At 36.6% G+C, this 27,534-nt stretch overlaps 1 protein-coding gene across 2 annotated transcripts in view; it reads right to left on the reverse strand.

Moving 5' to 3' along the window:
* LOC142345669 (uncharacterized) overlaps window positions 1-27,534 on the reverse strand; it is a 710,383-nt gene that overhangs the window by 58,962 nt on the left and 623,887 nt on the right. For both annotated transcript variants that reach the window (XM_075397884.1, XM_075397883.1), the window contains one exon: window positions 6,370-6,444. In XM_075397884.1, the coding sequence (XP_075253999.1) occupies window positions 6,370-6,444 (75 nt within the window). The remainder of the gene's footprint in view (window positions 1-6,369; window positions 6,445-27,534) is intronic.

Consider the following 27,534-nt stretch of genomic DNA (forward strand, 5'->3'; position numbering starts at 1 on the left):
GAACAGTTTATATCAAAAACTTGTAAAAGAAATTGAAATTAATTTCCACCAAGAGCTTTCACAATAGTTTCCATACATTTTGTCTAAAATATGTAAAAGATAGAAAAATAGGCTTTTGCTCCTTTTTGAAATAAAAATGCGGCTGAAAAGATTTATCAGTTTGAGAGGATACAACGGTCGAAAATAACTCAATAAGCAGAGCGTATTGAAAACAAAAAGTCCAGTTTAGGGTAACAATATTAAACCATCTTTTTGATAAAACACGATCAATATAATTGCTTAACAACTAGGTTTCTCTAATCGGTTTGGCGTTTTGTAATTCGAAATGAGATTATCATGTTGTTGAATTGCTGATAAAGCCTGTCGGAGATATCTATGTTACAATCAAAACAAAAAAGTTTCATCTTTCATTGCATTGATTTTGGACAACAGAGCTTCATACTTTTCAAAGTATGCTTTAATGTTCTTAAAACTAAGTGCTTGGCGCCCTGTATAGAATATACATCTACAGGAACGTTATCAGTGAGCCAGGTTTCTGATAACGCAATTACAGCTGGCTTACTGTCCAACGATCAAATTTGTGCTTAGAGACGGTTATGATGGGATCTTAAGGATTGCACGTTTATAAACAAAAGAAAACTTAATGGTTTTTCCATTTCCAATTAATAGATGATTGTCCAAATAATTGATGTACAAATGTCAAAAGTAAAATACAGCAAAAAAGCTAAACTGCGTCTAGTTTTCGCAGCCGCGTATTTTCAATGAGTGCTCAATCACCCATTGGACGCAGTGCTGCCGCCAATAAGTTTTTACCCTAACGTGTTACTCATGTGATAAACTTCATCACAATTATCAAAATCAATTTCATCTCAGGGTCGCTTATTTCGCCACTAATCTGGCATTAGACGCTTTCGGGTTGTTGAGTTGGTTAAGTTGTATACTAGAATTATTAATTGCGCAGGATTAAGGATATAATGCTCGGGAACAGCTTTAATATTTTCAACATGTTGTGTCAAACGCCCATTAACTGTTCTTTGAATCCTTTTACTTCTGCAGTTGAGGTCTGTGACTACCACGCTTCTGAAGTTCCGAATCAACTTGCGTGAGGCGCTCTTTAATATATTCAGGTTTACAACAAAAGAGGTTTCTAAAATTGAAGCATTGGCCGACGATTATATAACATAACCAACTAACGTCGGGCGAATCGCTCTCAAACTACCGGCGAGCGGTTGGCTTCGTCAGTAGCTAGCCATGGTTTAGTGAGGCTAGCTTTAGGAAAATTGAAGGGGCGTAAGGTGAGTGTAGTAAGTGCACCGCAGCGGGGGTGCAAAAGTGGATTGGGAACTTACGTGTGGGCGGCGGGTGGGTGGGGTGTGGATTCAATTCTAAGAACCACCCTTTACACCATAAGTATAAGTCTCCAGAACAGTTTCTGTTGATCGCATACTTGAAGAATAATGGGCTGAACGGCTCTAAGAGAATTTTATGCAAACTGGGCGCTACCTCTTTATCCCGTTTCTGAAGACAAAAGTCAAATGGGTCAGAAGAAAAACCTGCCAGGCGAAAAATTGCATTAAAGAGACGAACAGGATTTATACATTTGCTACAAATTGCTTTTGAGAGCAATTAAAAATAAATTCGTAAAAGTGCCTGTTAAATCATTTATGAAAAACATTCTACTATAACTCATAGTTAAGGAGGATTAGAGATGATGACATTACGCCAAAACAGCAGCTGAAGTACGGCATCAACAAAGAGAGAGAGAGAGAGAGAGAGAGAAAAAGAAAGATAAAACGTGAACGAGAAAAAGGAAGGAAAAAATCCTAACCGACAGAGAGAGAAAGAGATAAAAATATTTTCCATGATGGGATTGGACTCTGCAACTTTAATTTTCTAGTCTTGTTAGTAAATAAACCATATAGAAACTGAAAAAAGCAAAAAAAAACAAACGTTTTCAACTTCCCAGTAAAAAAAAGTTCACAACCCTTTTTTTTATCTCGGAAGTTCTGTCAAGTAACCCATCTCCAAAGACATTAAAAGTTTCGTTTGCGAGTAAAAGTCGTGACCCTGTTTCAAGCCTAAAATAGTTTCACTGGCTCAGAAAGCTCCATACCCTTGGAACATAAAAACTTTCCGAAACAATGAAATTTTAAATTTCATCCAAAAATACTATAGCTGGAGACATAAAAATATTCGTTACCATTCCATTAACTCTAGAAACTATGCAGCAGCCCATAATCAAACCTTGGAGAAGGTCGCATGGCCCCTGGTGCCGGAAAAATTTCGAGGACATAAAAAAATTGCAAATATGTTTAGAATGCTTAGATTCGTGATAATGAAATCTTGAAAAACATTCCATTACATCTAAAAAATATACAGTAACAAATTATCAAACCCCAGAGGAAGTTCCGTGGCTCTTGAGGCTAGAGAAACCTAAAAAATGACAAAAATTTCCAAAAAATTGCATATTTTATCTTGAAAAAATTGCTTAAACTTGATATTAAAATGTTGAAAATTAATCCATGACCAACAAAAATTAACCAGTAACTTATTATAAAACCCTAACGGAGGTTGTCTGACCCTTGAGGCTCAAAAAATGAATAATGACCATTAATGTAAAAAAAAGTGAAACAAATTGCAAAAAATTGTCAAAAAAATGCTGAAATTTATGATGTTAAAATCTTGCAAGACATTCCATTACATCAACAAAAACTATACAGTAACCTATTTTTCAACCCTAAAGGAGGTTCCTTGGCTCCTGAGGCCAAAAACACCTAAAACAACCCAACAAAAATTCTCAAAAAAACTAAAAAGGCAAGTTTTATTTTAAAAAAAATGCTAAAATTTGTGTCATTAAAAGTTGATAAACTATCCATGGCCAATAAAAAATTGTTAGTAACTTAATATCAAACCTTTTAGGAGGTTTTTTTGCCCCTGGGTCTGGAAAGGACAGAATAAGGCAAAATAATTTTCACAAAATTTGAAATTGCACGTTTTGTCAAAAAATGCTAAAATTCGTGATGTTAAAATGTTGAAACCATTCCATTACCACTAGAAACTATGCAGTAACTTATTATTAAAACGTAGAGGCAGTATGGGGGGGCTCAACAGTGGAGGGGTCTTCAACCTCTAATAACCGCCTTTCACACTATATAACTTCACACCGTATAAGTCTCCAAAACAGTTAAGAGCTGAAACAGAGCTGAAAGGCTCTAAGAGCACTCAAGGCCCGCTGCGCGCTACCTGTTTATTCCGTTTTTGAGGACGAAAAGTCAAAAGAGTCAGACGAAAAATAATCGTTCAAGCGAAAAAACCGGCAGGACTAATATAATTGCTACAAACTTCGTTTGAGAGCAATAAAAAACAATTGTGTTGTGATAAATCAACTTGACAATTTCTGCAAGTCATTAAACCTCCAGTTACACAAGGATGACAAGCTATAATTGCGTCCGGGTCAACGAATAATTTAAACATTTTTTAAACAATATAGCCGGCAGACTGCCGGAATAGCTGCGAAAGAATAGACCTGCGTGCCATATAATAGAGATAGAAACAGATAAAGATCCAAATTGAAAAATTGACGCCGCTCAAAAAACTAGGTAAAAAACAATCAGCGATAAATTAATAAAGCTTGTTAAAATTCATTCCGCAGAAGCCTCTTATTAGGGACCTTTACTGCACAAATGAGTTCCTTTGACCTTAAACAAAATCAATTTAAACTTAAGTTTTAAAGTGCAAAAGTCATTTTATTGAGTGAGGTAAGTCACGTGTGATCAAAATCTAATCACGCAAATAACCTAAAAACTTTTGCTAAAGCGAGTGAGAAATGACGTCACGCGCGCAAATGCCGTTAGTGAGAGGAAGAAGTCATTCAGAAAATTTGACTTTTTCAGCTTTGCTGTGTGAACAAATGTAAAACGAGAAAAGAGCGTCAGACGACGAAACAAAAAACATAGCCGGAAGAATTCCGGAAGCGACTCGAAGCGTTAAAACTTGACAAAACCCTAATTGCAGCTGAAACCATTACCTTTTTTAATAAACCATAAACTCATTACCCCCCCCCCCCCCCCCCCGGTCTGATCTAAAAATTGGTGAAATTTAAACCACTGTCACCAAGAGAAACAAAATGCCGCAAAAATATTTATTATTGAAAACGTTTGGTAAGGATAAGTGCAAAATAATTAGGATAGTCAAAACACTGATAGTCTCAAAAAGCTGACAGGGCTATCAACTGCCCTCAAATAATTCAGGATTCTAATCTCAAAAAGATCGCTAAAGCAAACGGCAGATAATAATAACTTAGAAACTAAATTAAATTTTTCAAAAAATAATGCTCAAAGTTAAGAATCAGAAAACTACTACAGTTAGATTTCTCATCACCGCAATTAAGACAAAAACAACATATACTTTTTTCTTCTTGTATATATGCTAGACAACATCATTTCAAACTAATTCAAAAATTATAATAATCATAGAAAAGCAACCGAGTAATATTTAAAGGCAAAAAAATGTTTAAGAACAAAACCAAGGTCGGAAAAAATTACAATAAAAAGTAATTAAAAGCTTTTCTGGAAAAGGCTTTCTAGTAAACTCTTAGTACTGCCTTATGTTGAATGAAATCAATTGCAACCCAAAGAAATGACGAAAATCTAAGAAAAAGCCGAAATCATTCAATTTGTTAATAATTAAAAAAAAAATAAAACCAGTATAAACGTAGGTGCCAGGACAAAACTAGAATGATACAAGCTAGAATGTGAACAATATGGGCACAATGTAAGGAACACCGTAACAAAGACTAATTCTTGATTTTTGAATGTTCAAATCAAAGTTTAAAAATTTTGAAAGTTTAAAAATCAAATTTAAAAAAACAAGAAAAACTAACACCATTTCACTTTTTCAGCATTCAAGACATAAAAAAAACAACGAAACATCCGAGACAAAAATCTATCCTCCTGAACAGATCAAAAAAAGAAAAAGCAGAAATCAAACATACGAAATATCGAAACATTTTGCAAAAAGGTCAAAAAATTTTTAGGACTGCATTTATAAAAAAAATTTAACTAATTTTAAAAAATTTAACGCTAAAAAATTATTGACGTTTTTATTGAAACGAAATTAAAGCCCCTCATGTTGCACAAAAAGAAAATTTCTAGTAATTAAAACCAAAATACAGACAAAAATCTGAGAAAAAGGAAAAAAACTACCAAAATCGGATTAGCATATGTACAATTTTATAATAAAACAAAATTACATCGAGGTAAAAAGATGCATCGAGTATATGAATTGTCAACGGGAAGTTGTCATATTGACTGATTTTTGACAAAAAGACGGCTAAAAGATCCAAAAAATGAAGAAAATAATAGGAAAAAAGCCAAAAATTAATTAAAAAATCAAGAAATTTATGCCAATTTTGAACTTGAAACGCGTTTTCAGGCTCTGCAAAACACTGTGCTATTAATTTCCAAGGTTTACATTTCAATATAGCATCGAATAAAAATCATTTCTACAAAAAACCAAATTACAAGCAAAAAAATGGTCCACTTAGACAAAAAAACGGCTAAAAACGGTTATCTATATGTGCCATTCAGTCAAAAACTACTTTTAAAAGTCAAAAAGTCATTCACTAAACGCAGCGCATGATCAAAAAACTTCTCTCGCTCAGAAAAAATTAGTTCACACGGCAATTTTTCTCACTTTCGCTTTTAGGTCAAAACAGCGTCTGAACGAATAGTACTTCCGGTAAAAAAAAAAACCTTAAGAAAACCAATACTCCTCTTCGAGTCGTAAAAAAAACCAAGAGCACCGCAATATAGCTTCGCTCAGCTTACAGCTTCGCAGCTATAAAAAACTAAATTTGGTCAAAAATTATAGAGTCAGGGCTGTATAGGGGTTTATTTATTATAATTGAATCTCAGAAACTATACCGCTTTCAATAAATAACTCTAGATTCTTGATCAGTAACTTTGTTAGTCAGGAAAACAATTTGGTGGAAAAACAATTCGGTTCGAAAACAATTTGGTTGTCTTTTTCGGTAAGTTTTTCCTGGAAATCAGTAAGAATATTACGTATGTTTCGATCTGAAATTGAAGAGATCTCGGTTACGAACGCAATTTTGGCCGCGCTTTTACAAAAGCAATGTAAAAATTTTCAATTCAGTTCATAAGAACGCGACTGTTTTCTAACGATGTTCTTTTTGACGAGACACTGGGAGAATAACAACGTGTTACTTAGCAACCAATGTGATCTGTTATAATGTCAGACACCAAGGCTATGACACGCTTCGTGAAAAAAAGTTTGCTTTCGAAAAGTCAGCGTTTCCTGACGGCAATTTTTTGGCTCCGAAACCAAAATCATAGAAACAAAGCTTACCCACGGATACTTAGACGCTGATGCTTTGAGCGCAGCGTCTGTAGGACCCGACGATCGCATGTAAGCCCAGAACACCTGAAACAATATCACATTTGATGAGCACCACAAAGTTCTTTGTTGTACAAAGCCATCATCATTAGCCCAGAAATCTTACCATTCACCAAAGGGAGATAACCCAAGTGATTCAAGAATCTTAATTGTGCAAAGAATCTTAATTTTAAAGAAATATTACTGACACAAAACTGTTAAGAATGTTGAACATAGAAACCTCACTGACAAAATTTCTCGTGTAACACAGCACATGAACTTCTGTGTAATCTTTGATTGACTACTGTATTATATTTTTCAAAGCAAAAAGTTCTTGCACGGTACCATTCTAGAATCACTAAGAAACACAAATCCTGATCCCACCAATACCGCTGATTTCACGAACTCTCAGCGTATGACAGTAAATATGAGGAATTCTACATGAGAAGACATTTCGAGGAGAGCTCAATCGTTAACTCATATGATAACTTCGGACAAGATGGAGCCAGTTTATCATAACAACTTGCCAACATGAATAAATAACGCACCGAGCCAATAGGCTAGAAAACAAATTAATAAATTTTACAAATTTGTCGCTGTAGAAGACTATCCAAAATTATTTAGCCTCGGAAACAGAGAAATGTAAAATTTGCAAATTAACTCGAAAGTAAAGATAGGCATCCTGGTTTATACAAGAGCAGCATCGCAAACATTGCTAGCAGATTCATTGTTAAAGAAGAAACAGACCAAAAAATATTCTATTTATTAAATGCGGAGATAATATATTTTGATAATGAATCTGTTTAATTTATTTCTGCTTCTAGCAGCTGCTTTCAAATAATCTTCAATAAGAGTGACACGCACTCACATGACCTAATCTTTTTGAAAAAAAGTAAATAAAAGTCAGATTCAGAGTCGGGAAGTTTTTTTTGAGAGTGAAATTTCACGCGTGACCAAATGATTAATAACGCAAAAAAAATCGCTCCTATAAGAGTGAAAAATGGCGTCATGCACGCATTTCAGTTGAAATTCAATGAACGAATGCAAAGGCAGATTTGAAGTGATTGTGAAGTCATATGGTCGTAACAAAAATCTGGACGACGAAAAAAAGCAACATAGCAGGACAACTCCTGACGTACAATTCAAAGAATTTTCATCAACTAAACAAAAGACTAGAAATGTAGAAACTAGTTAGCAAAATGTCGAAAAAGCGGCAAAATGGTAAAGCGAAAAAAAGTTCGACGAAGTAAAAAAAAATAGGAGCGCAATAATAGCCGGCTGAGAAGATGAGGGCGGCTATTAACTAGACCTAGAATGAGTTATGAATGGATTGGAAAAACCATTCAGAAAAAAATTCGATCCAAAAACTCGAAAAAAACAGTAAAAATCAAAGTTAAATTGCTGCATGTGAACAAAAACCACTGGCGAGAAAGCGAATTTTTGTTCAAACTCCGTTTTCTCACTCTACTTTAAATTTATAGCGAAAAAATATCACGCCGCAAAACCACTCGCTTTTTTACTCCAGTTCCTGTTTCGGCGTGACCAAAATCACTACTCCAATTTGACTTCAAAAATCATGAAAATGTGTTAAAAGATCATAAAAAAAAGACGGCGCCCCAATACAATTCAAATACTTTGAAATTTAATAGGAGCACTACAATAGCCGGCTGAGAAGCTGATGCGAATATTAAACAATAAAAATTTCATAAAAAACAAAGTGAAATAGCCGGACGTAAACAAAAATTCACCATTGAGACACCATTCTTTTCAGAAACTCTTTTCACTCTGTACTTTGAGAGGGGGATGAAAAATAATCATACCACAAAACTTCAGTAGACATTTCGGCGTTATTACATTTGAATTCAATAACCATTAAAATGTGTCAAAACATCCCAAGAAGAAAACATCACGGGAAGGCTTTGGAACCGACCCTCGACATTACTTTCAAGCGCTTACTTGAAAAATCATTCACTCTGTTATACTAATGAACTCACAAAACAGATATAACAAAACATAGCCGGCAGATTGCCGGGAAATAGCCACCGTTGACGCACTTGATGCATATCGGGATAGAAACAGAAAAAGAAAAGGAAGAGATAACTTGACAGAATTTTTTTCTTTTTTTTTCAGTATCAAAAAGTGTTCTAATTTGGCATGCCTTTTCAGTTGGATTCTAAAACTATACTTCATTCAGATTCTAAACTAAAAACAACATCAGCTAGCAAACACTAATGAACTTTGACAACCTAATTCTCAAGACTTATTAGCCGGGCTTTATCGGTTTATCCCGTCTCTTTAGATCTTTTGACTTTGACAATATTCAACACATCGCGTAACTGAATGCTTGAAAGAATTTAAATTCTGTTCAGTCGAAACAGTGAGTGAAGTAAGTCAAACGTTAAAATCGTGACTTCTGATGTAAAACGAACGTGATCAAAAAGTAAATCGAATTAAAAAAAATATCACGACACGACCTGACGTACAATTCAAAGAATTCTCATGGACTAAACAAAAAACTAGACCTAGAATGGTCTATGAGTGAATTGGGAAAACCTGGGAAAATTTTTTTAAAAAAACAGAAGATCTATGTCAAAATGCCGCATGTGAACAAAAAACCACTAGCAAGAAATAGAAATCTGGTTCAAACAAAAAACAAGACCGATAAGGAACCGTGAATGGATTGGGAAAAACATTTCAAAAAAATCCGATCAAAAAATTGTAAAAACAGTAAAAATCAGAGTGAAATCGCTACATGTAGACAAAAAAACTACTAGCGAGAAAGAAAAATTTGTTTCCAAAATTTAGGCCTGGAAGGACCTATGCATGAATTGCAAAAACCCATTTCAAAAAAATCCGATCATCATCGATTTTTGTTTAAACACGTTTTCTCACTCGACTAAAAAAATCAAGTGAAACTCACGCGGCGCAAACAGTCGCTTTTTTGCTCTCTTTCCTGTTTTGGCATGACCAAAATCACTACTCCAATTTGACTTCAAATAAATGTGTGAACAGATACTAAAAACATAGCCGGAAGAATTCTGGAAACGACTCGAAGTCTTAACCATCGAAAGAACTGGCTTTTCAAATAACTAATATCTCCTTGCAGAACACATCAATTCAGAGAAAACAGTCTTAATTCAAAGAGCAAAAAAGAATTGCCCGAAAAACAAAAAATCAATTCATTTTTCATGTAGTACAAATACACATAAAAACGAAAACGTTGTCTCATTTAAAAAAAAACAGTTGACCGACACAAAAAATCAGCCGAGCCTTAATCAGCTCACCAGAAACTCTTTTTCCGAAGAAAATGAGAGAAATGAGAACATAATTCTGTCAAATTTTTAAAATTTCTCAACTTTTGTCAAATTGCTTAGAAAGAGACAAGACAATTTTGTTGCAAAAAAATTGCATCCTTTGCATTAAACAGAGTCTACAGGTATGACGTACCTCTAATTTTCAAGTGCCAATAATTCAACTACCAATAAATGGTAGTTGATTCAACTACCAATAAATTCAACTACCCATAAATTCAATAACCAATAAAATCAATAACACAAAAGAATGTGCCAAAAAATGCATCGGGGCTAAGTAGTCAGCAAAATAGTAGAAAAACATTCAAATTACTAAGTCAGCAAAACAGTTGAGAAATATTCAAATTAATCAACAAAAAAAGAACAAAAATCAAAGTAAAAGAATTGTTTAATTTCAAAACTAAGAACCCGATAATGTTCGCAGAAAGTAATTAGCAGTCAAAATTTTCAAATGGCATTTCGAGTGTTATATACTTATTTTGTATATAATTTGCAATTGGGTTAATTGTTAGGAGTAACTATTTTGTGATCACAGTAGTTTTCTTTTACCAATTAACTAGCTTAAATGTTAATAGTCAGGAATGACGTTTTGCGGCTAGTCTTCGGTGTGCATGGTCGACAGCTTAAGCTTAAAGAACTGATCAGGGTTGAAAGTTAAATTAGTAAACCAACTGGTTAATATCGTCACTAATTTTCTTCTCCTCTGTTCGAGGTTTTCTCTGTATAAATATTTACATTAACTTTGTTTACACCAAATTCAACAACATAAACAGTTTTCATTCCGTGTACAATTAAAGCGGATGTATTTCTTTACTTTAAATATAAATCATATATAGAATTTAAATAAACAACTCTGTTGATGAATAGTTACAGCTTCTTAATATGGTCATTAGCTATATAAGGTTAAGGCTATTAAAAGCAAAATGTTCTTTTGGTAGAAACGGGACGTTACACTACCCGACTTTGTAAAAATATTCGTAGAAAATTTTCGAGAGAAAATTACTGCAATAGGATGATGAAATTTGTTTTTGAGCCACCTAATAATTTGGATTTCAGATCACTATAGGATTTATATGTATATGAATATATATATGAAAAGCATTTTAAGAAAAGTTGGAAGTATTGAGGTATACATTCGGACGGTTACATTTGGGTTTCCGAAGGTTCGATCCTATAATCGCTTCGGTGGGATTTGTCACTGGCTGTTGAGTCTGATCTCGTTATCTGCATTGTGGAGTCCACGGTTGGAAGATGATGCGTTGATTGTGCTAAATTTAGGGATGATTTATCAACTCGTTTGAGTTGACTGTCAGTAAGGAGTACCATTTTATTGCGCCATTTTCCAATATTCTGCTTCGCTAGTTCGGCATTTTCTTTTGTAGTAGATACGACTGGTTTGAGTGCAATTTTTTCTGAGCCAAATTTGAGAAAGCTAGGGGTGAGGCGTTTAAAGATGCTGAAACGATGGTATAAATACATTGCTAGTATATGGAGGAACAAATTGCCGATGAAAACCGTTAGGGTCAGTGTTAGCGAAAGCCTTAGGGGTACATTTAATCGTGTAATTTGTTAATTAACGTAGGTTTTAAGAGGGTCATGTCATGTACAATTGGTGCTGCCAGTTGGTCAAGGTTACTTTCATCCACTGTAATAGTGTTTTTTGTTAGTTTTTCTTTAATTCGCTTGATGAGCACAAGGCTAGCGTCAGTTGCTGCTTCGAAGTAGGGTAATTCTGTTATATCGGGTAGCGATGAAATCAATTGTTTGAGTGGGTCTGCTAAGCGAACTACAATGGTAGCTGCAGGCAGAGAACTGCAATTTTGGAGATCTGGTTGGATCTTTATGTGTTTACTTATAAGTTGAGTTCCGCATTCAAGAGTTATGATACATACATGACATCGATTATGTTCTCTGTTTTGAGGAATAGTGTCACTGTTGATGCGATATTCTCTCAGAGAAAATAATTTAGATGCAGATGTTATGAGCCAGATGCCATAGCCTAAGTTGGTTGCTTTTTCTGGTGTAGGTAACATTAGTCGTTTCATGTCACATACTGTGAGTGCTGTTGTCGGGCTATGAAAATATAGTGTTGCCAAGCATGAGGATTGACCGAGATGTGTAGTTATGGTTTGGTGACAAATTTTGTAGCGAGCTGATCCTAGACAGTTATCATATTGATCCTTGGTAAGCACTGTCGTTTCCATAGAGTCTTCAGATATAGCTAAGTATGGGCCTTCAGTGACCCATTGTAGAGCTTCTGAAGGTTCTATTTGAGTCATGGGCACTAATTGGGCGTGGTACACGTTAAATGTGGTTTGGCTAGAGGCAAGTGGTATGGCTAATAATATAAGTAAGCCTTCGTTTACAGTGGAAACTTCACGTAAAAGTTGTGCATCATAATATGATAACAGATCAGTCATAGGAATAGCCAAAGTTAGACGATCTGCAGCATCTTTTTGGCTTTCGTATACTGAGTCAAGTATCACTACAAGTAATGAGTTCCGGGGTACTAGTGACATTGGTAGTCTTTTATTTAGCAATATGGGTATGGAATTCAAAAGGTTTATTCGATAAGCGTATAATGCCGAGCGATAGCTTTTGGCATCTGCATAAAGAACATTAAGAAGTGAGGCCACAGTATCAAAATTAAAATTTAATTGTTGGTGTGAGAAAAGTAATTGGTTGCAATTGCGCATGATATGAATATTCCGCTCAAAAACATCGAATTGCTTTTCTATAATCTTCCAATTTCGATTTTGATTTTCATTCATTTCCATCTGCGCCTTTTGTATTTCACTAAGTTCGTTGGAGATCATGAAAAAATTTTCGTTTGCCTGGCCTTCAACTTGTAGGACATGGTCTGTTAAAGCAGACGCGTACTGATTGAGGCGTTCAATGTTTTCGGCGTTTTGGCGCCCGTGGTTCTGGCACATTCCAAAAGATCCGGTAATGCCGCAATCTCCTCCTCCTAATAGAACTCCCCCGCCAAAGAGCCCGATGCCTGCCATTACAGCAGCCGCTACGGGGGCTCCTCTACGAATTCTGGTTGGTTTTTGAGACTCGAGGAAGGCTGCGCTTTCTCTTCGGATGTGATCAACTTCTTGTTTTGTTTTTTCGATTTCTTCCTCAAATTTTATAAAAAGCCAATCGAGATCGAATTTCCCTGTTGATGAGTTAAATTGAGTCGATGAATTCAGTGGGCACATAAGAGACGGGTGTTCCCACATAGATTTTAATACTTGTAGCATTTCTTTGATTTCGTTGCGGGAAGTAAAGTTGTATTGGGGAAATGGTAAAAGGAATTCCACATTGATGAATTTTTCAGCTAGCAGAATTTTGGATTCCTCATTAAAAATAATTCCTCTGGATAAATATTCAGGAATTTGTGAGCATGCGCTTGGCGGAATTAAGTAAAATATGATCAGGATTATTATTAAATGGACGCTCATTGTGTTTGTTGTTGACTGTTTCAATCAAAAGTAATTTAAGCAAGTAAAATTAATGGTTTGATGAATGTGTTGGTTAATGTTTGTCTGTTTGTCAAACATGTTGAGTTCGTCATATTAAATGTAAATCGAGTTTTCAGAGGTCATGTGTTTCAATCTAACTGTGGGTCCATTTCTAATAACTTGCTCCAAGAATGGCACTTTTTATCCGGCGCTCGGGATTTGGTCCCAGAACATTGCACCGCAGTACCCGCAGGCTTCTGTTCCCGATGATCAGGATTCATCTCAAGTTTTCATTTCGATAATTGGGACGCTCTTTATGGTTATCTTGAGTGTAGTGCTGTTAGTAAAGTTCAGTCCACGATTTCGGAGAGGCTTTTTTGTTGTCGCTGAGCACTTTCCTCGTTGGGATTGGCATAGAGCCATAGCTGACCATTTTGCCAGATTGTAGGAAGCAGAAGACTTTGAGGAATTAGTAACTGTAGTAACTGTAGAGAATTAGTAACTGACGTTATAATTTTGAGCATGTTGACTGAAAGCATTATTTGGTAATTTTAGTAGTTCGCATTTTGTTCTGGACTGTTTGTTGCGTTGTAACGGCTGTATTTATTCAATTTCCCAATTTGATTTTTAACATAGGGGCAGTTTATTGTTTAACGAGTTTGTGGTCTCAATTGTTGTTCGGTTCGTGTTACTCTGCATAATTGTTTTGCAATAAGCTTTGCTAGTCTGTTATATGAAATTGGAATTTTACAGACAACGTGTCTATATAATTTATCTCAGATGTCTTGTTCTATGCGTTTAACCGCCTTTAGCAAACAGTTTGCAAATGAAGATAGTTGGGTATCGGCTGGATGGAAGCGATTGTACAGTGTTGACGGAAAAGGTTTGAAGACTTGGAAGGATGTTGTCGATGAAGTGCGGAAGGATAATGAAAGTATTGTTAGCCAGTGTGGTGAGTGGTTTAAGTCGCCTATCGAGATTCAGAATCAAGAGTTGTTCACGATCGATAAGGAGTTTCTGAAAATGTTGAAGATCTGCAAGAGCGCTGATGAAGTCGAAAAAGCAAGAACGAGTTTCAATAATGGCCGGAAAATTAAAGGAAATATCCGCGAAATCGAGCACGACGATGTAAAATTCAAGCAAAGTAAAGCGTGGTCATTTCATGTTGACAACTTATGTCAGTTCTCACTGCCCTCCGAGTTTGAAGAAAGTGCTGTAGCTGGAATTTTTGGAAGGGGGAGATGGTTTACTGAAGGTCATATAGAGTCATGTGGTGATGATTCAGTTGCTGTAACGATGTTTGGAGAGAAAATTTTCATATATGCGGAAAGAGGGCAACCAACTGATTGGCTTTTGAGGTCTTTGAAATCCGCTAGCAGTTTTGTTGATATGGCTGTAAAGGGGCCTCCTATCGAGTGGAGAGATCGGATGTACTTCTGTCTGACGAAGAAAGATAGTCTTTTTGTTCAGCCTGCTTTAGTTGGACACGTTGTTCTGACGATTGAAGGACCCTCTTTTGTCGTTGGATGGGAGGCTGCCTGTACTTCGGATTCACAACGTTTGGCAACTGTTAGTAGCAGATATGCGTTTGGTGTTGGGACTAATGAGCAGCGACTTTTCCGTACTTTGGCTTCTGAAGAACAGGATGTGCTTCTTCCTCAAATTCCCGGCGATTGTGGGGCAGCATTGAGGCGAGAGAAGGCGGTAACTGGAGCAATTAAGAAATGGGAGCCCAAGCGGGGGAAGAAAAAACCCTGGAGCCATCTTCCGCGTGTCCAGATGTCCCTTCAAAAGAAAGAACAGAAGAAACAATGTGAGTATTGCGTTTTTATGTGCAATTTTTTGTCAAAATTTTTCTTCGATTTGTGAAACTTGTGTTCGGTTTTTTGCCTTCTCTTGATAAAGGCAAGCATTCTCATTGTAGTTCTTTGTTTCAGCTCGTTTGGAGAGTATGAGAAAGCGGTATAAACCTGCTGAGGCGTCTACATCAACGGCAGTTAGGGATGATTCGGATGATGCCTCTTAGACAGCAATTAAAAAGGTTTGAACTTTTGTTGTTTGTTTGGCTACTTTAGAGAATTAAGTTAAACTGAGCGTACAAAAATAAAGCCTATGAGCAACTGTACACGTACTGTAATAGTTAGCTTAGTTCTATAGGTCCAAGTTGCTCTGAAATTTTCGTCATTAAAATCTCACTTATGGGTTTTACTTCTGAAACTTTGAATTTATGGCCCAAGACATTGGAGCATCGTAGAGCAAAAATTCTTGAATATATATGTTCGTGGGTATCGTATGAACATTTAAGCATGAAGGATTTTCCAATTTCCATCTAGTTTTGGAGAAATTGCATTTTTCCCGAAATTCGTGTTTTTCAGTCTATGATGAGTGGTAGTCCGGAAATCAAAAGTTGATGTTGTATAATTTTTTTTTCAATTTCTTGGTTCTTATGTCATGAAGAGCATGTTTGGGTGATACTCTGCACAAATTTTGACGGGGTTTGGAGCACTCCTTGATGCGTAACTTGTGATTCGTTATTAAAATTTATCCTCATTTCATGGTTTTGCGTTTTGTGGATCTATCGTTTTACTGCCATTCTCAGCCTAGTAGAGGCTTGTTGTCAGATTTTTATCTAATGTATTACAGTTACAGCAAGCTTATCGTGTTTGTTGATGCTTTTTGTACAGTGAAATTTTTTCTCTTTAGGCTAATTTTGCCTTTTTTCTTCAGAAGTGGATTTTTCCGTTTTTTGTATAATTGTTATAAAAGAGCACCATTTGACATTAACTTGAGTGACCTGCTTGCTTTGTGGCAGCACGTCCCCACATATCACTGGTCATCTGGGTACTGTTTTTGGGATAATTTGGTGCCTGGTTTTGAAGATGGTGGATTTTGTTGAAATTAATTCTCATACAACTTTTATCAACATGACCACGAAAGTTGTATGTTTATCTCCTTAGCTTTTAAACTGTATTGGATGGCTGTTCATCTGAGAGGTAAGATGTTAGACTTCATCGTGGTTTAGTTAATTTATTATCAAGGGGCCAGGAATTTGAGAAAACTTCGCAAAACGACCAAAATTTGGCGTTTTCTGGCGAGAAATCTCGGTCGATGTTGGGCTGTTACCATGACTGTACTATGGCTCTTTTGGCAAAAATAATTGATTAGGGACTTGCTATAAGTTGTAAATTGGAGATGGCAGTGACAAATTGTGGTCCAAAAGTTGATTTTTTGGTCATTACATGGCTTTTAGTGAAGTGTAAGGTCGGGCTATTGGCTCAAATCGGTTTCTTGGCGTTTTTTGTGATAAAAGGGCAATAAGTTCACCGGTCTGCCTCACGATTATGTGTAATCATCTAGGGTCCTTGGTTTCTTCTAACGGGGGTAAGTTGTTACTGCTCGGTAGTGTTGGGACTTATGACATAAAGGCTGACTAAGATTTAATGACTCTGTTTCCGTTAAACTGTTTTTTTGGATATTGAAATTGTTAATGAATCAGAATCTTCGTTCCGAACCTGTTTTATTGGTGCGACTTTTGTCAGAGGATTTCCGGATTGCTCTGAAGGTCGAAATGGTGGTAAAATGTGATTTGGGTATCTGCAAAAACTTCTCGAATTAAATGAAACACGGTTTGCGGATTTAGTTTATCGAGGCCACATAACAGTCTTGGCAGCATTAGACTTTCAATATTGTACTTTTTAATCAAATATTTAAGTCTGTAGAGTGCCTGTGACAGAGCGTAGTACGTTGGCTTGTGTTAAAACCGTGCTTTCGTCACTAAATTGAAAATAAATCTATTATCAATGCCATCATAATATGTAAGTACTGAGCCTGTTGGTAATCTAGGCTGATTTTTTGCTATGTGTTGAATAGCAGGGTAATGCATCGACACTTTTTTGCCAAGACCCGTTCCCATTCGGAAGTCTGCCGACACGCAATGTGCCAGTGATATTTGAGATTTAGCGATATTATCAAAGATGTGCAGATATTTTGGTCAGTCTTCTTGCAAAAGTGTGTTCAGATCTCCCGATTCTGCATTTTCTTGATTTGAGAGTGAATTGTTGGCCTGCTCGGCAGTTGATGGTCTTTTTTGGTATTTCAATATGCTCGACCTGACTTGGTCAAGTTTTGTTTCTCTGGTTGGTACAGTTAAAATTTTTGTCCGTCTACAGGAGTCTAAAATACTCTGTCTCTTGTTTTGTTTGTTACGGCTAGATGATGTGCTTTGCATGTACTGAGGTGATCGATCGGCTGCCACATTAGCACGTTCTGGGCTATCACGGCGTCTTGATGTAAAGATGCGCGCCTGAATAGTGTTATCAAAATTAACTCGTTTCGGGTATCTTGGTTTGGTTGTTTGATTTATTGGTGCTGTTGGTGTTATATCTTGGTTTCTTAATGAAACGTTCTCGTTCCTTTCCTTTTCAGGAATGGGGTTTGCCGATTCTCTCACGTTGTTTTCGTTATCGCTACTTAGAGGGCTTGGTACTAGTAGTCCTGGAAGAGGTTGTCTTTGTACAGGAGGAATAACAATAGGTTCTGGTAATGGTGGTGGTTCTGGTATTGCTGGTGCAGGCATAATTGGGGGTCCTATCGCTCCTCCGTGAACTGATACGGCTAGTCTTACATTTGCTCTGCTTGGTTTTTGCTCAGTGGTTGCTGGCTGTGGTTATTGTGTTAGCATTTCTGCCAAATAATCGTCGAACAATTCTGGCTCTCTTTTGTCATCTTTGCGAGATGGGTCTCGTATGAAGTTTTTAGGGTCAATGTTTTCAATGTCTTTCGTGTCCGTAAGGGGCTTCACTGGCTTCAATCTGATTCGGTGTACACATTGTGTGAAATGTGTTCCTACTTTTCTGATTATGTAATTTGAGTTAGTTAATTTCTTTTCAACTCGACAAAGTGGTAGCCACATCTGTATTGATTTAGATTGAAACTGCCTCTGAGATGTGAGCTTTGGGTTCAACAACAAACAAAAGGAGTGTTCTTCAAGTGGTTGGGCTGACGCCTACTGATCGTAATAGCTGCGGTACCGTTGGTAGGATTCCAAAAGATTTAATTTGTTTTCAGAAAATTTTTTCAACATTGCATCTTGTAACGCCGTAACAAAGTCTGAGTTTACTTCTACCGCCTCAGTGGCTTTGTTCGAAAAGCGTAGATCAATTGGTTTAACTGGTTCGCGGCTATGAAAAAGTGTTGTTGGGCAACATCCAATTGAATTATGATAAGAAGTATTGTGTATAAAAGTGGCAAGTGGAACGTATTTATGCCAGTCGTTCCATGGTTCCTTTGAGTTGATTTTGAGTATTCGTTTGAGTGGTCCATGTGATCTCTCGACAACTCCAATAGTTTGTGGATGTTTTAATGACGCATGTTTCAACTCGATGTCCAACAGTTGTGTTAGCTCATGCATAAGTTCTGACACAAAAGTTGATCCCAAATCGCTTACAATTGTTCGTGGCAAGTAACTGTGATTAAAGAAAATCTTCACCAATTCTCGTGCAACTGTATCAGCGCTCCCATTTGTCAGGGGCACCGCGAATAAATATTTCGATAACACGTCGATGCCACTTAGGACATATTTATAGACAGGGGAGTTAAATGTTCCGACTAAATCAATCTGGAGCATGTCTCCTGGAAATAATTGCAAGGATGATACTGGCTGCAGGGGTGGCTTGAGTTGCTTCTCATTGACTTGTTTTAATTGCACACATGTTAATCAGTTTTTTATAAAGTCGATGAGGTGTTCTGAGAAGCCGGGGAAGTAAAACCTCTGACGGAACTCACGAATGACTTTTAAAATTCCTACGTGTCCTGCTGTTCTTGAATTATGGAGTCTGTAAAGAACTTCTCTCCACAGGTGCTTTGGCAGGCAATATTGCTGAAATTGAATGTGTCCAGTGTCGTCGTAAAATAGTCTGTAGAGCACGCCATTCTCAACTGTGAGCCTTTCAAGTTGTTTACAATATTTTCGAATCGCCTTGCATTCGTATGTTAGGTCTGGATTAGCATTAGTCTGTTTCCATCTGATTATTTTTCTGATATCTTCATCCTTCTCTTGTTCTGCCCGGAGACCTAGTATTTTACCTCTGTCATTAATATCGTTAAGTACGTCCAATGGATTTGCATACTGCATTTGATTGATTTCAGGTTTTCTGATTTGTGTTAGTCCTTTAATTTCAGTTTCTGATGGGCTATTAAGCTGCACAGATTGGTTGTAAAGTCCGCATGCTTTAAGTTGTTCAATAAAACGTTTATCAGTTGAATCTAAAGACGCGCCCTCTGAATCTAATGAGTTCAGCGTTGCATCTGGAATTTGGGCTGACGTGTCAATGTGTAGTTCTTTAATTGGGATTTTGTCACTCATTTTCAGCGACATTTTTGCCGACCGGTCCGTTTGCATTCTGGATAAGAAATCTGCTGCATAGTTGGCTCTTCCCGGTATGTGTGCGATTACCAGATTAAACGAGAGTACTCTATCGAGAAAATTCCACAGTGTTGGGGGTATTGTTTTTGATTGGAAGAACTGTGTAAGACTTTTGTTGTCTGTTAGCACAACTATAGGATGACTGGAACACCATAGAAAATGAGCAAAGTGGTCCAAGGCATAATAAAGGGCTAGAAATTCTTGATAATATATACAGAACTTTAATTGGGCTGTATTGAAAAGTCTTGAACCAAATGCTACAGGTGCAAAGGTTTTCTTAGTTCCTGATTTCGCTTCATCCACATAATCTTCAACCATTAAAACAAAACCTGCTTCGTAATAACTAGCGTCGCACAGCAGCACATATTGTAAGCCTGGTTTTGGCAATCGTAGCGTCATTTTTGTCGCCTCCAGAAGATCTTTTTTTAATATTTCGAGGTTTTCATAATGTTTTTCCGTAGGTTGGATCTTTGCATCTTTTCGCAGTAACTGGTAAAATGGTATAAGCTTCTCACCGAGATTGGGGATAAAATTTTTGAAGAATTGGATGAAGCCTATCAACCTTCTTGTTTAGTTGGTTGCGGCATTTTGATTTTGTTCAGAAATTTAGTTATTTTTTCCGACTCAGGTGAGATGCCTTTTGCTGATATGACGTTTCCGAGGAACTTCATTGACTGAGTTACTATTTCGCACTTTTCAGGCGAAAGCTTTAAACCGGATCGCCTAAGACAATCAAAAATTTTCTTCAGAGCTGGTATTAGGTCTTCAAATTGACTTACAGCACAGCCTATATCATCCATGAACTGGGTGCATATATTTGCTGCCAAACATGGATCCAAGTAATGTCTTATGAAGGAGCTGTAGTCAGTCACTGATTTGCCTAAACCCTGAGCGAGGCAATTGTATGCATAGGTCCTAGAAGCAAAATTGAATGCGAGTAACTGAACTGAAAGGTCGTCGGCCATTTGCACACAAGGATAAGCTTGAGAGCAATCCAGTTTAGTAAACAGAGTTTTGCCCGCAAAGTGGTTTGTTGCGTCTTGCATGTTTGAAATTGGAAAATTTGCGTTAAGATAGTCCGTTTTTAGCAAATGATTGACTCGGCGCAGGTCGATTAGAAGTCGAAGCTTCCCCGATTCCTTTCTATGGGTAAAGAGTGGACTGCTATACTTAGATTGTGATAGAGTGGTTATTAATCCGTAATAGTGCATGAGAACCAACTCAATGTGCAGCTCGTCGCGGAGATGTATCGGCGTTGGGGGACCTTGAGTGTAAACGGGCAAGTCATGTTCTGGCGTTAGTTTGATCTTTAGTTCTGTGTTGTACCCGACGTCAAACCGGTGTTTAGCGAATATATCATGGTATTCAACTAATAAAATGATCTATTTGTTGTCGCTGTTCCTTATCTAATGCTGTGTTTTTCCAGGGAAATCTTTCTAGGAATTGGATTCTATCTTCAGTACACTCGATTGGATTTAATTTTTCTGCACGTTGTAGTCTTCTAATTTGATCGAAGATTTCTTTTTGAAGGGGAGGTAACTGATCCGGATTGCTACAGGTTTCTGTTGTTGGAAACCAAAGTTTTTCATATTCAGGTTTTGGTCGTTGTGGCTGGTTCTTCGCTTGTCTGCAAAATTCTTGTATCAATTGGTTAATTTCGGCTATTGTGTTCTCTGAGGATTTCTGTTTGGCAAGCGCAATCAACTGAGGGTCGATGGCAGTTAAGTTTTGAGCTTGTTCAGCAGTCATAATAGAGAATCTGGCAACTTCAACTTTGCTTGCTATTGTTATTGGGTGATCTGTAATGTTAACTGCGGCGATTTGTAAGGTATTATTTTTACCTACTGTGCTTAGTGATGATGTAAAGGCTAATTCTGTTTCATTTTCCAACACTTCGTTTGGGATTATGATTCCACTTTGGTCATCAATTTTATCAGCTGATCTTAGTAATTGGCATTCTAGAATTGAATGCTCATTAGGCATAATGGTAGTTTTCTTAGTCGTGTAAACTGGAATTTTCTTGGGCCGAAGCAGTCTTCTGGGTTCATTTTTTGGCTTAATTTCATTCAGTTGTACTGTTAGATCATTGAACTGTATCAGATTTTGGGCCGGAAGAATAGTTATTTCGTGCTTTTTGAAAAAGGGGTTGCCAATATTATTGAATTTGCAAAGGGTAGAACAAGAAAGATTTCAGTAAAATTTTGGTGGGCTAATTGAAAGGATATCTCGACCTGACATTTTACATCAATGGTCTGGCCTCCAGCCATTCTCACTTGTTTCCATTGCGGCGCCTCTGTTATCTTTAGTACTTTTGTATTTGAGTCTGTTCTCAGGTCGTCATGTTTTCTTGCTAATGACATTTGCGCATGCACCTGTGTCGATTAAGGCGCGGCAGCTAATTGATGGGGAAAATTGTAATTTAATGTATGAGAGTACTGATTTATTCGTTTCTGTTACATTATTTAATGTTAATAAGGATGAATGATTATATTGTGACTGTTTATTTGGCTCATTTGTTTTTCTATTGAGTGGCTTTAGAAGTTTTTTGGTTTTCTTTGGAATGGAAACGAGGTACCTCGGGAATTGCCTCTGCCTCCGCGGTAGCATTGGCTCGCGGTGTGGTTTGGGTACCTACAGATATAGCAAATCGCTTTACTTGCCTGCGTAACTGGAATATACGGCATTGCAGGCAATCTTGTTTCTGATTGAAAATTCTGTCGATATTGGTAGTCCCTAGGTTGATACGGTTGATTGAAGCGTGGTTGGAAACCTCGCGAGCTTGGGCCTCTTAGTGGGAAATTTGGTCTAATAAGTCTACTTCTATTCGGTAAGCTTGTTCTGAAGCTGCCGGTGAATGCCGTGAAACTGCGGAACTGTGAGTTAAAGGCGAAAGGTCTAGGCTGGTTTGTGCTCTGGAATTGATTTTTGCTTTCGATTGTATTTGTGTCTATTGGTGAGCTTTTGGCTTGAATCCTTTCGTCCATGTTCTTAAGTTGTCGATCCATGTTTTCCTGGTTTGCTGTTAGTTTGGAGAGGGCATTGATGAGGTTTTCCGATAGGCAAGGGCTCACTTCATTAAATCCGTCTTCTGGGTAATCCTCTTTTCGACACATTTCACGGATTGTCATTTGTTGTCTAGCAAACGTACATAAATCTTGCACTGGTGTTGTAGGAGGTTGTTCCATGATTTTTGACCTCAACCAACCCGGCATTGCTTTTATGAATATCCGTTTTACTTGTTCATTTTTATGATCTTCAGCTGCTTGTAAGCGAGCCGCTCGTGTTGCTGTTTCACTGTCAAAACGTGTTTGTTCAGCTGATGCAGGTCCTGGGTCAAGTCCCGCCAATGCAAATGGGGCTACTGCCGGAAGGTCTGGCACAGGGTATGCTCGTTGCGCTTTTGTTTGTAAGGTAACAAGAAAATTTTCAGGGGTATCTTTTTTTGAATCAAATTTCTGTTGTTCGAGCTTCAGGATGTGAACTTCTTGCAACTGCACATTACAAAAATGATCTCCCAGTGCTGCCAACGTTAAATCAATATTCGCTCTTGTTGCTGCGTCTAGCGTTTGAAAGAAACGTAATGCTGCATCCCGTAGATGTAGTTGTAAAAAGGTTACCTGTTGACCGCCTGGAACTGCTGCTACTCCAATTATGCCACGGAAAAGTTGTTCGAATTCCCGAAAGTTTTCATTTTCTGCACCACAAAAGGGTTCGATTGTAATTTGTGCATTTGCCGCCATTTGGTGAAAGGGTTTTGGTTATTATATTACTGCACAAATTTTTGATTAATTAGCACCACAATAGTTAAATTAGCATCTAAGGATGAGGTTATTTGGGACTTACTCTCTTGTCTTTTCTTATCTGTTGCTGGTTTCCTGTATGTTTGTCTCACTTTCTCCGTCTTCTTGTTGTCGTGTCACTCAGGCGCACTGTAGCGTCTGTGGGAGTCTCCAGTTGATCACTCTTTGGGGTCTGTAGTGGCTTTGTGGTTGTAAGTCTCGTTAGCTGTTGCGAGTCCCTTTCACAACTGATGTTTGGAGGCCGATTCTTATTTCATCACCAGTGATGGTAAGGTAAATGTAAAGAAGACTAACGAAGAACAGATAAATACAAAGGATGGTGACAATAACAAGAGGTATTCTGTAGTAAAAATCTGCAGTTGACATTTGTATTTATTTAGAATTATTAAAGCTTTCTTTATTGTTTCGAATCAAACGTTTTCTTGATCGCTGATTTAACCAGAAAACTTTATTGTAATTAGTATTGCCGAATTTGGTTGGACTTTTAGCCCTGATGGAATAGGCTTGAAGATAATTGAGGTTGTTGTTTCTGTATGAGGAGTAATAACTCAGTGTTGGTTGTGTTTCAATTTTCGAAGATTAATTCGAATTTGGTTTTTGTCAAGTCAAAGAGCATTTCTCTCTCTTTCCTCTTTTACTAACTCGTATTCGTGATGATTCTCAAATGAAATAATGGCAATGATTTTATTTTTATATTGCTCATTCTGACCAATAAAGAAAATAAGAGCTAATTGTTCTTGAAAAAATATGCATGAGTTATTTCTGCAGAAGTGTTCGTTAGGTTCGGACTGCCATACGAAATAAGGTTTACAGGTTTTTCAAATTGTTGTAAAGCATTTGGTGATTGAATATGTGTTAGTATCTGCTCGAAATGTTGAGACATCGCAATAAGAAAGCTGAATAGAATTTTGTCACAAAATTAATAACATGAGGTATCAAGGAAATTTGTAACAAGCTGTCATTACTCCTGTCACCATGTTATATACTTTTTTTGTATATAATTTGCAATTGGGTTAATTGTTAGGAGTAACTATTTTGTGATCACAGTAGTTTTCTTGTATCAATTAACTAGCTTAAATGTTAATAGTCAGGAATGACGTTTTGCGGCTAGTCTTCGGTGTGCATGGTCGACAGCTTAAGCTTAAAGAACTGATCAGGGTTGAAAGTTAAATCAGTAAACCAACTGGTTAATATCGTCACTAATTTTCTTCTCCTCCTCTGTTCGAGGTTTTCTCTGTATAAATATTTACAATAACTTTGTTTACACCAAATTCAACAACATAAACAGTTTTCATTCCGTGTACATTTAAAGCGGATGTATTTCTTTACTTTAAATATAAATCATATATAGAATTTAAATAAACAACTCTGTTGATGAATAGTTACAGCTTCTTAATATGGTCATTAGCTATATAAGGTTAAGGCTAATAAAAGCAAAATGTTCTTTTGGTAGAAACGGGACGTTACATCGAGCGAACTCTGTGTTGCACTAGGTCAAATGAATTCTAGGTAAACAAATCTGAGAAAGAAAAACCAATTTTAACAGCTGATAAAAGCAGAACTTTATACGTCTCAGGAATATGATAGACTGAAAAAAATTGCAGAAATTTAAGTATTGAACTAAATCCTCCAAATTTTAGTGAAAATAGAATTCCTGAAAGCAAAAAAAAAGACTAATAGTTAAATCCAAAAAACTGAGTACAAATGTACAAAACTGCCAAAATCTTGGGAAAAAACTGACAAATCGCAATCATGTGTAGAATTTTATAAGACAAAAATCCCTCAAGTTAAAAAGAGGCATTCAATGCATCAAATAAGAAGAAAAATCGCCATATGCACTAATTTAAGAAATTGCTTTGAGATAAAAAAAAATATTTTAAAAAAGCCAAAAATGAAATTAAAAATTGAAATATGGGCTCATTTATAATTTGAAACGCATTATATTATGCCCATGATAAAAAACTTCTTTCGCTCAGAAAAAATTAGTTCACACCGAAATTTTCCTCTTTCGATTTTAGTTCAAAACGCAGACTGAACAAACAGTACTTCTGGTAAAAAAAACGTTAAAAAACTCAATACTCCTTTTCGAGTCGTAAAAGACAGCACTCTAATAAAACTCAAATACTGAAATTGGTTATCTATACGCGTCATTCTATCAAAAAACACTTTTCAAAGTAGAAAAGTCATTCACTGATCGTTGCGCATGATCAAGACACTTTCGCTCAGAAAAAAAATTAGTTCACACGGAAACTTTACTCTTTCGCTTTTAGTTTAAATGCAGTCTGAACGAACAGTACTTCCGGTGAAAGAAAACCGTTAAGAAAACCAATACTCCTTTTCGAGTCGTAAAAAGGCACCCCAATACAACTCCAATTCTTTGAATTGTAAAAAACCAAAAGAAGGCCAATAATAGCCCCAGCTATCGCTGTTCGGCTATTAAACAGTCAAAGAAAAGGAAAGGGTATCAAATGACAACTTGCTGAGTTCAGGTAAAATTGAAGCAAAATCAATTTCAATTAGTGAGTGCACACATCACTTAGCGAGTGAGAAAAACATCAGATTTAAAAACGGCTATCAACGGTTTCACATTCATTGATTTAAATCTCGATCATACAACATACCGTCAATCCAGAATATTACAGTTGGTTGAGGTACTGTATGACAATTATCAACATACCCGGCAGATTGCCGGAAAATAGCCGCCGTTGATTCCAATAAGCATGATTGGGATTGAAATAACAGAAGATATTGAAAAAAAAGATTTTTGTGCAAAAACATTTTTTTAAGTCCGATTTATTTTGATGGCATTTCGTGGTTGAACATACTTCTGTTTTAGAGAGAGGCTACAGGGGCTACTATCAATACCAATAAGCATTAGAGATGGTAACTAAGACTTATAGGAACGACGTTCAATTAGCGGGCATCTAAAATTGGGCTTTATGGGTTTATACCGTTTCTACTTCTGACTTCAATTTTTTATACTGACTCTGTTCATTTTGAATTGCTTTGCTGAGCAACTGATGTTCAAAATCACTTTTAGCAGAATGAGAGAAGAGAGAAACTAGCCTAGAGAAGTCAAAAAGATTTCACGCAAAATGTTGAAAAGGCGGCAAAATGAGGTAAAGCGAAACATTTTTTTATTCGACGAAGTAAAAAAACATAGCAGGACAAGTCCTGACGTACAATTCAAAGAATTTTCATTGACTAAACAGAAAAACTAGACTTAGAATGGACTATGAGTGAATTGAGAAAACCATTTTTAAAAAAATCAGATCAAAAAAATAAGAAAAAAACACAAAATCAATGTCAAAATGCCGCATGTGAACAAAAAAAACCACTAGCGAGAAATTAAAACTTAATTCAAATAAAAAAATTAGGCCTAGAATGAGCTGTGAATGGATTGGGAAAACCATTTAGAAAAAATCCGATCCAATAAATCGAAAAAACAGTAAAAATCAGAGAGAAATTGCCGCATGTGAACAAAAAACCACTACCGAGAAACCGAATTTTTGTTCAAACACCGTTTTCTCACTCTACTTTAAAATTAGAGCGAAAAAAATTCACGGCGCAAAATCACTCGCTTTTTCGCTCCATTTGCTGTTTCGGCGTGACCAAAATCACCACTCCAATTTGACTTCAAAAATCATGAAAATGTGTGAACAGATCTTAAAAAAAAAAAAAAAAGACAGCGCCCCAATACAATTCAAATTCTTTGAATTGTAAAAAAAAATAGGAGCGCTATAATAGCCGGCTGAGAAGATGAGGGCGGCTATTAATAACAATAAGCAATTTGTTCAAATCAGAAAACAGTACGTGGGGGAAAACTGCAGACATGGAGTCATGACAAAAATTGAGAGCAATCTTTTTGGACAAAACAGCCAAAAAAACGGCGATCAGTCTGCACAACTAATGCTTCCGCGAGCATTATTAGTATATGAGAGATAGAGAGTTAATTATCTGAGTATATATGAATAATATCAAAAAGTGTAATGAAAAATTGATGACGAAAGAACAAGGACACCGAAAATCTTTTTCATAAAATTGCAAAAGGTACGTCCGCTCTACTCAAGCAAATTTAATCTAATTTGCCCTGTTCTACACGATTGCTCTTAATGAGTCACTTAGAGATAAATCAAAGAAAGGCTCATTTGTAA

The sequence above is a fragment of the Convolutriloba macropyga genome, chromosome 9, assembly GCF_964194025.1.
Source record: "Convolutriloba macropyga chromosome 9, txConMacr16.3, whole genome shotgun sequence".
NCBI classification, from domain to species: domain Eukaryota; kingdom Metazoa; phylum Xenacoelomorpha; order Acoela; family Convolutidae; genus Convolutriloba; species Convolutriloba macropyga.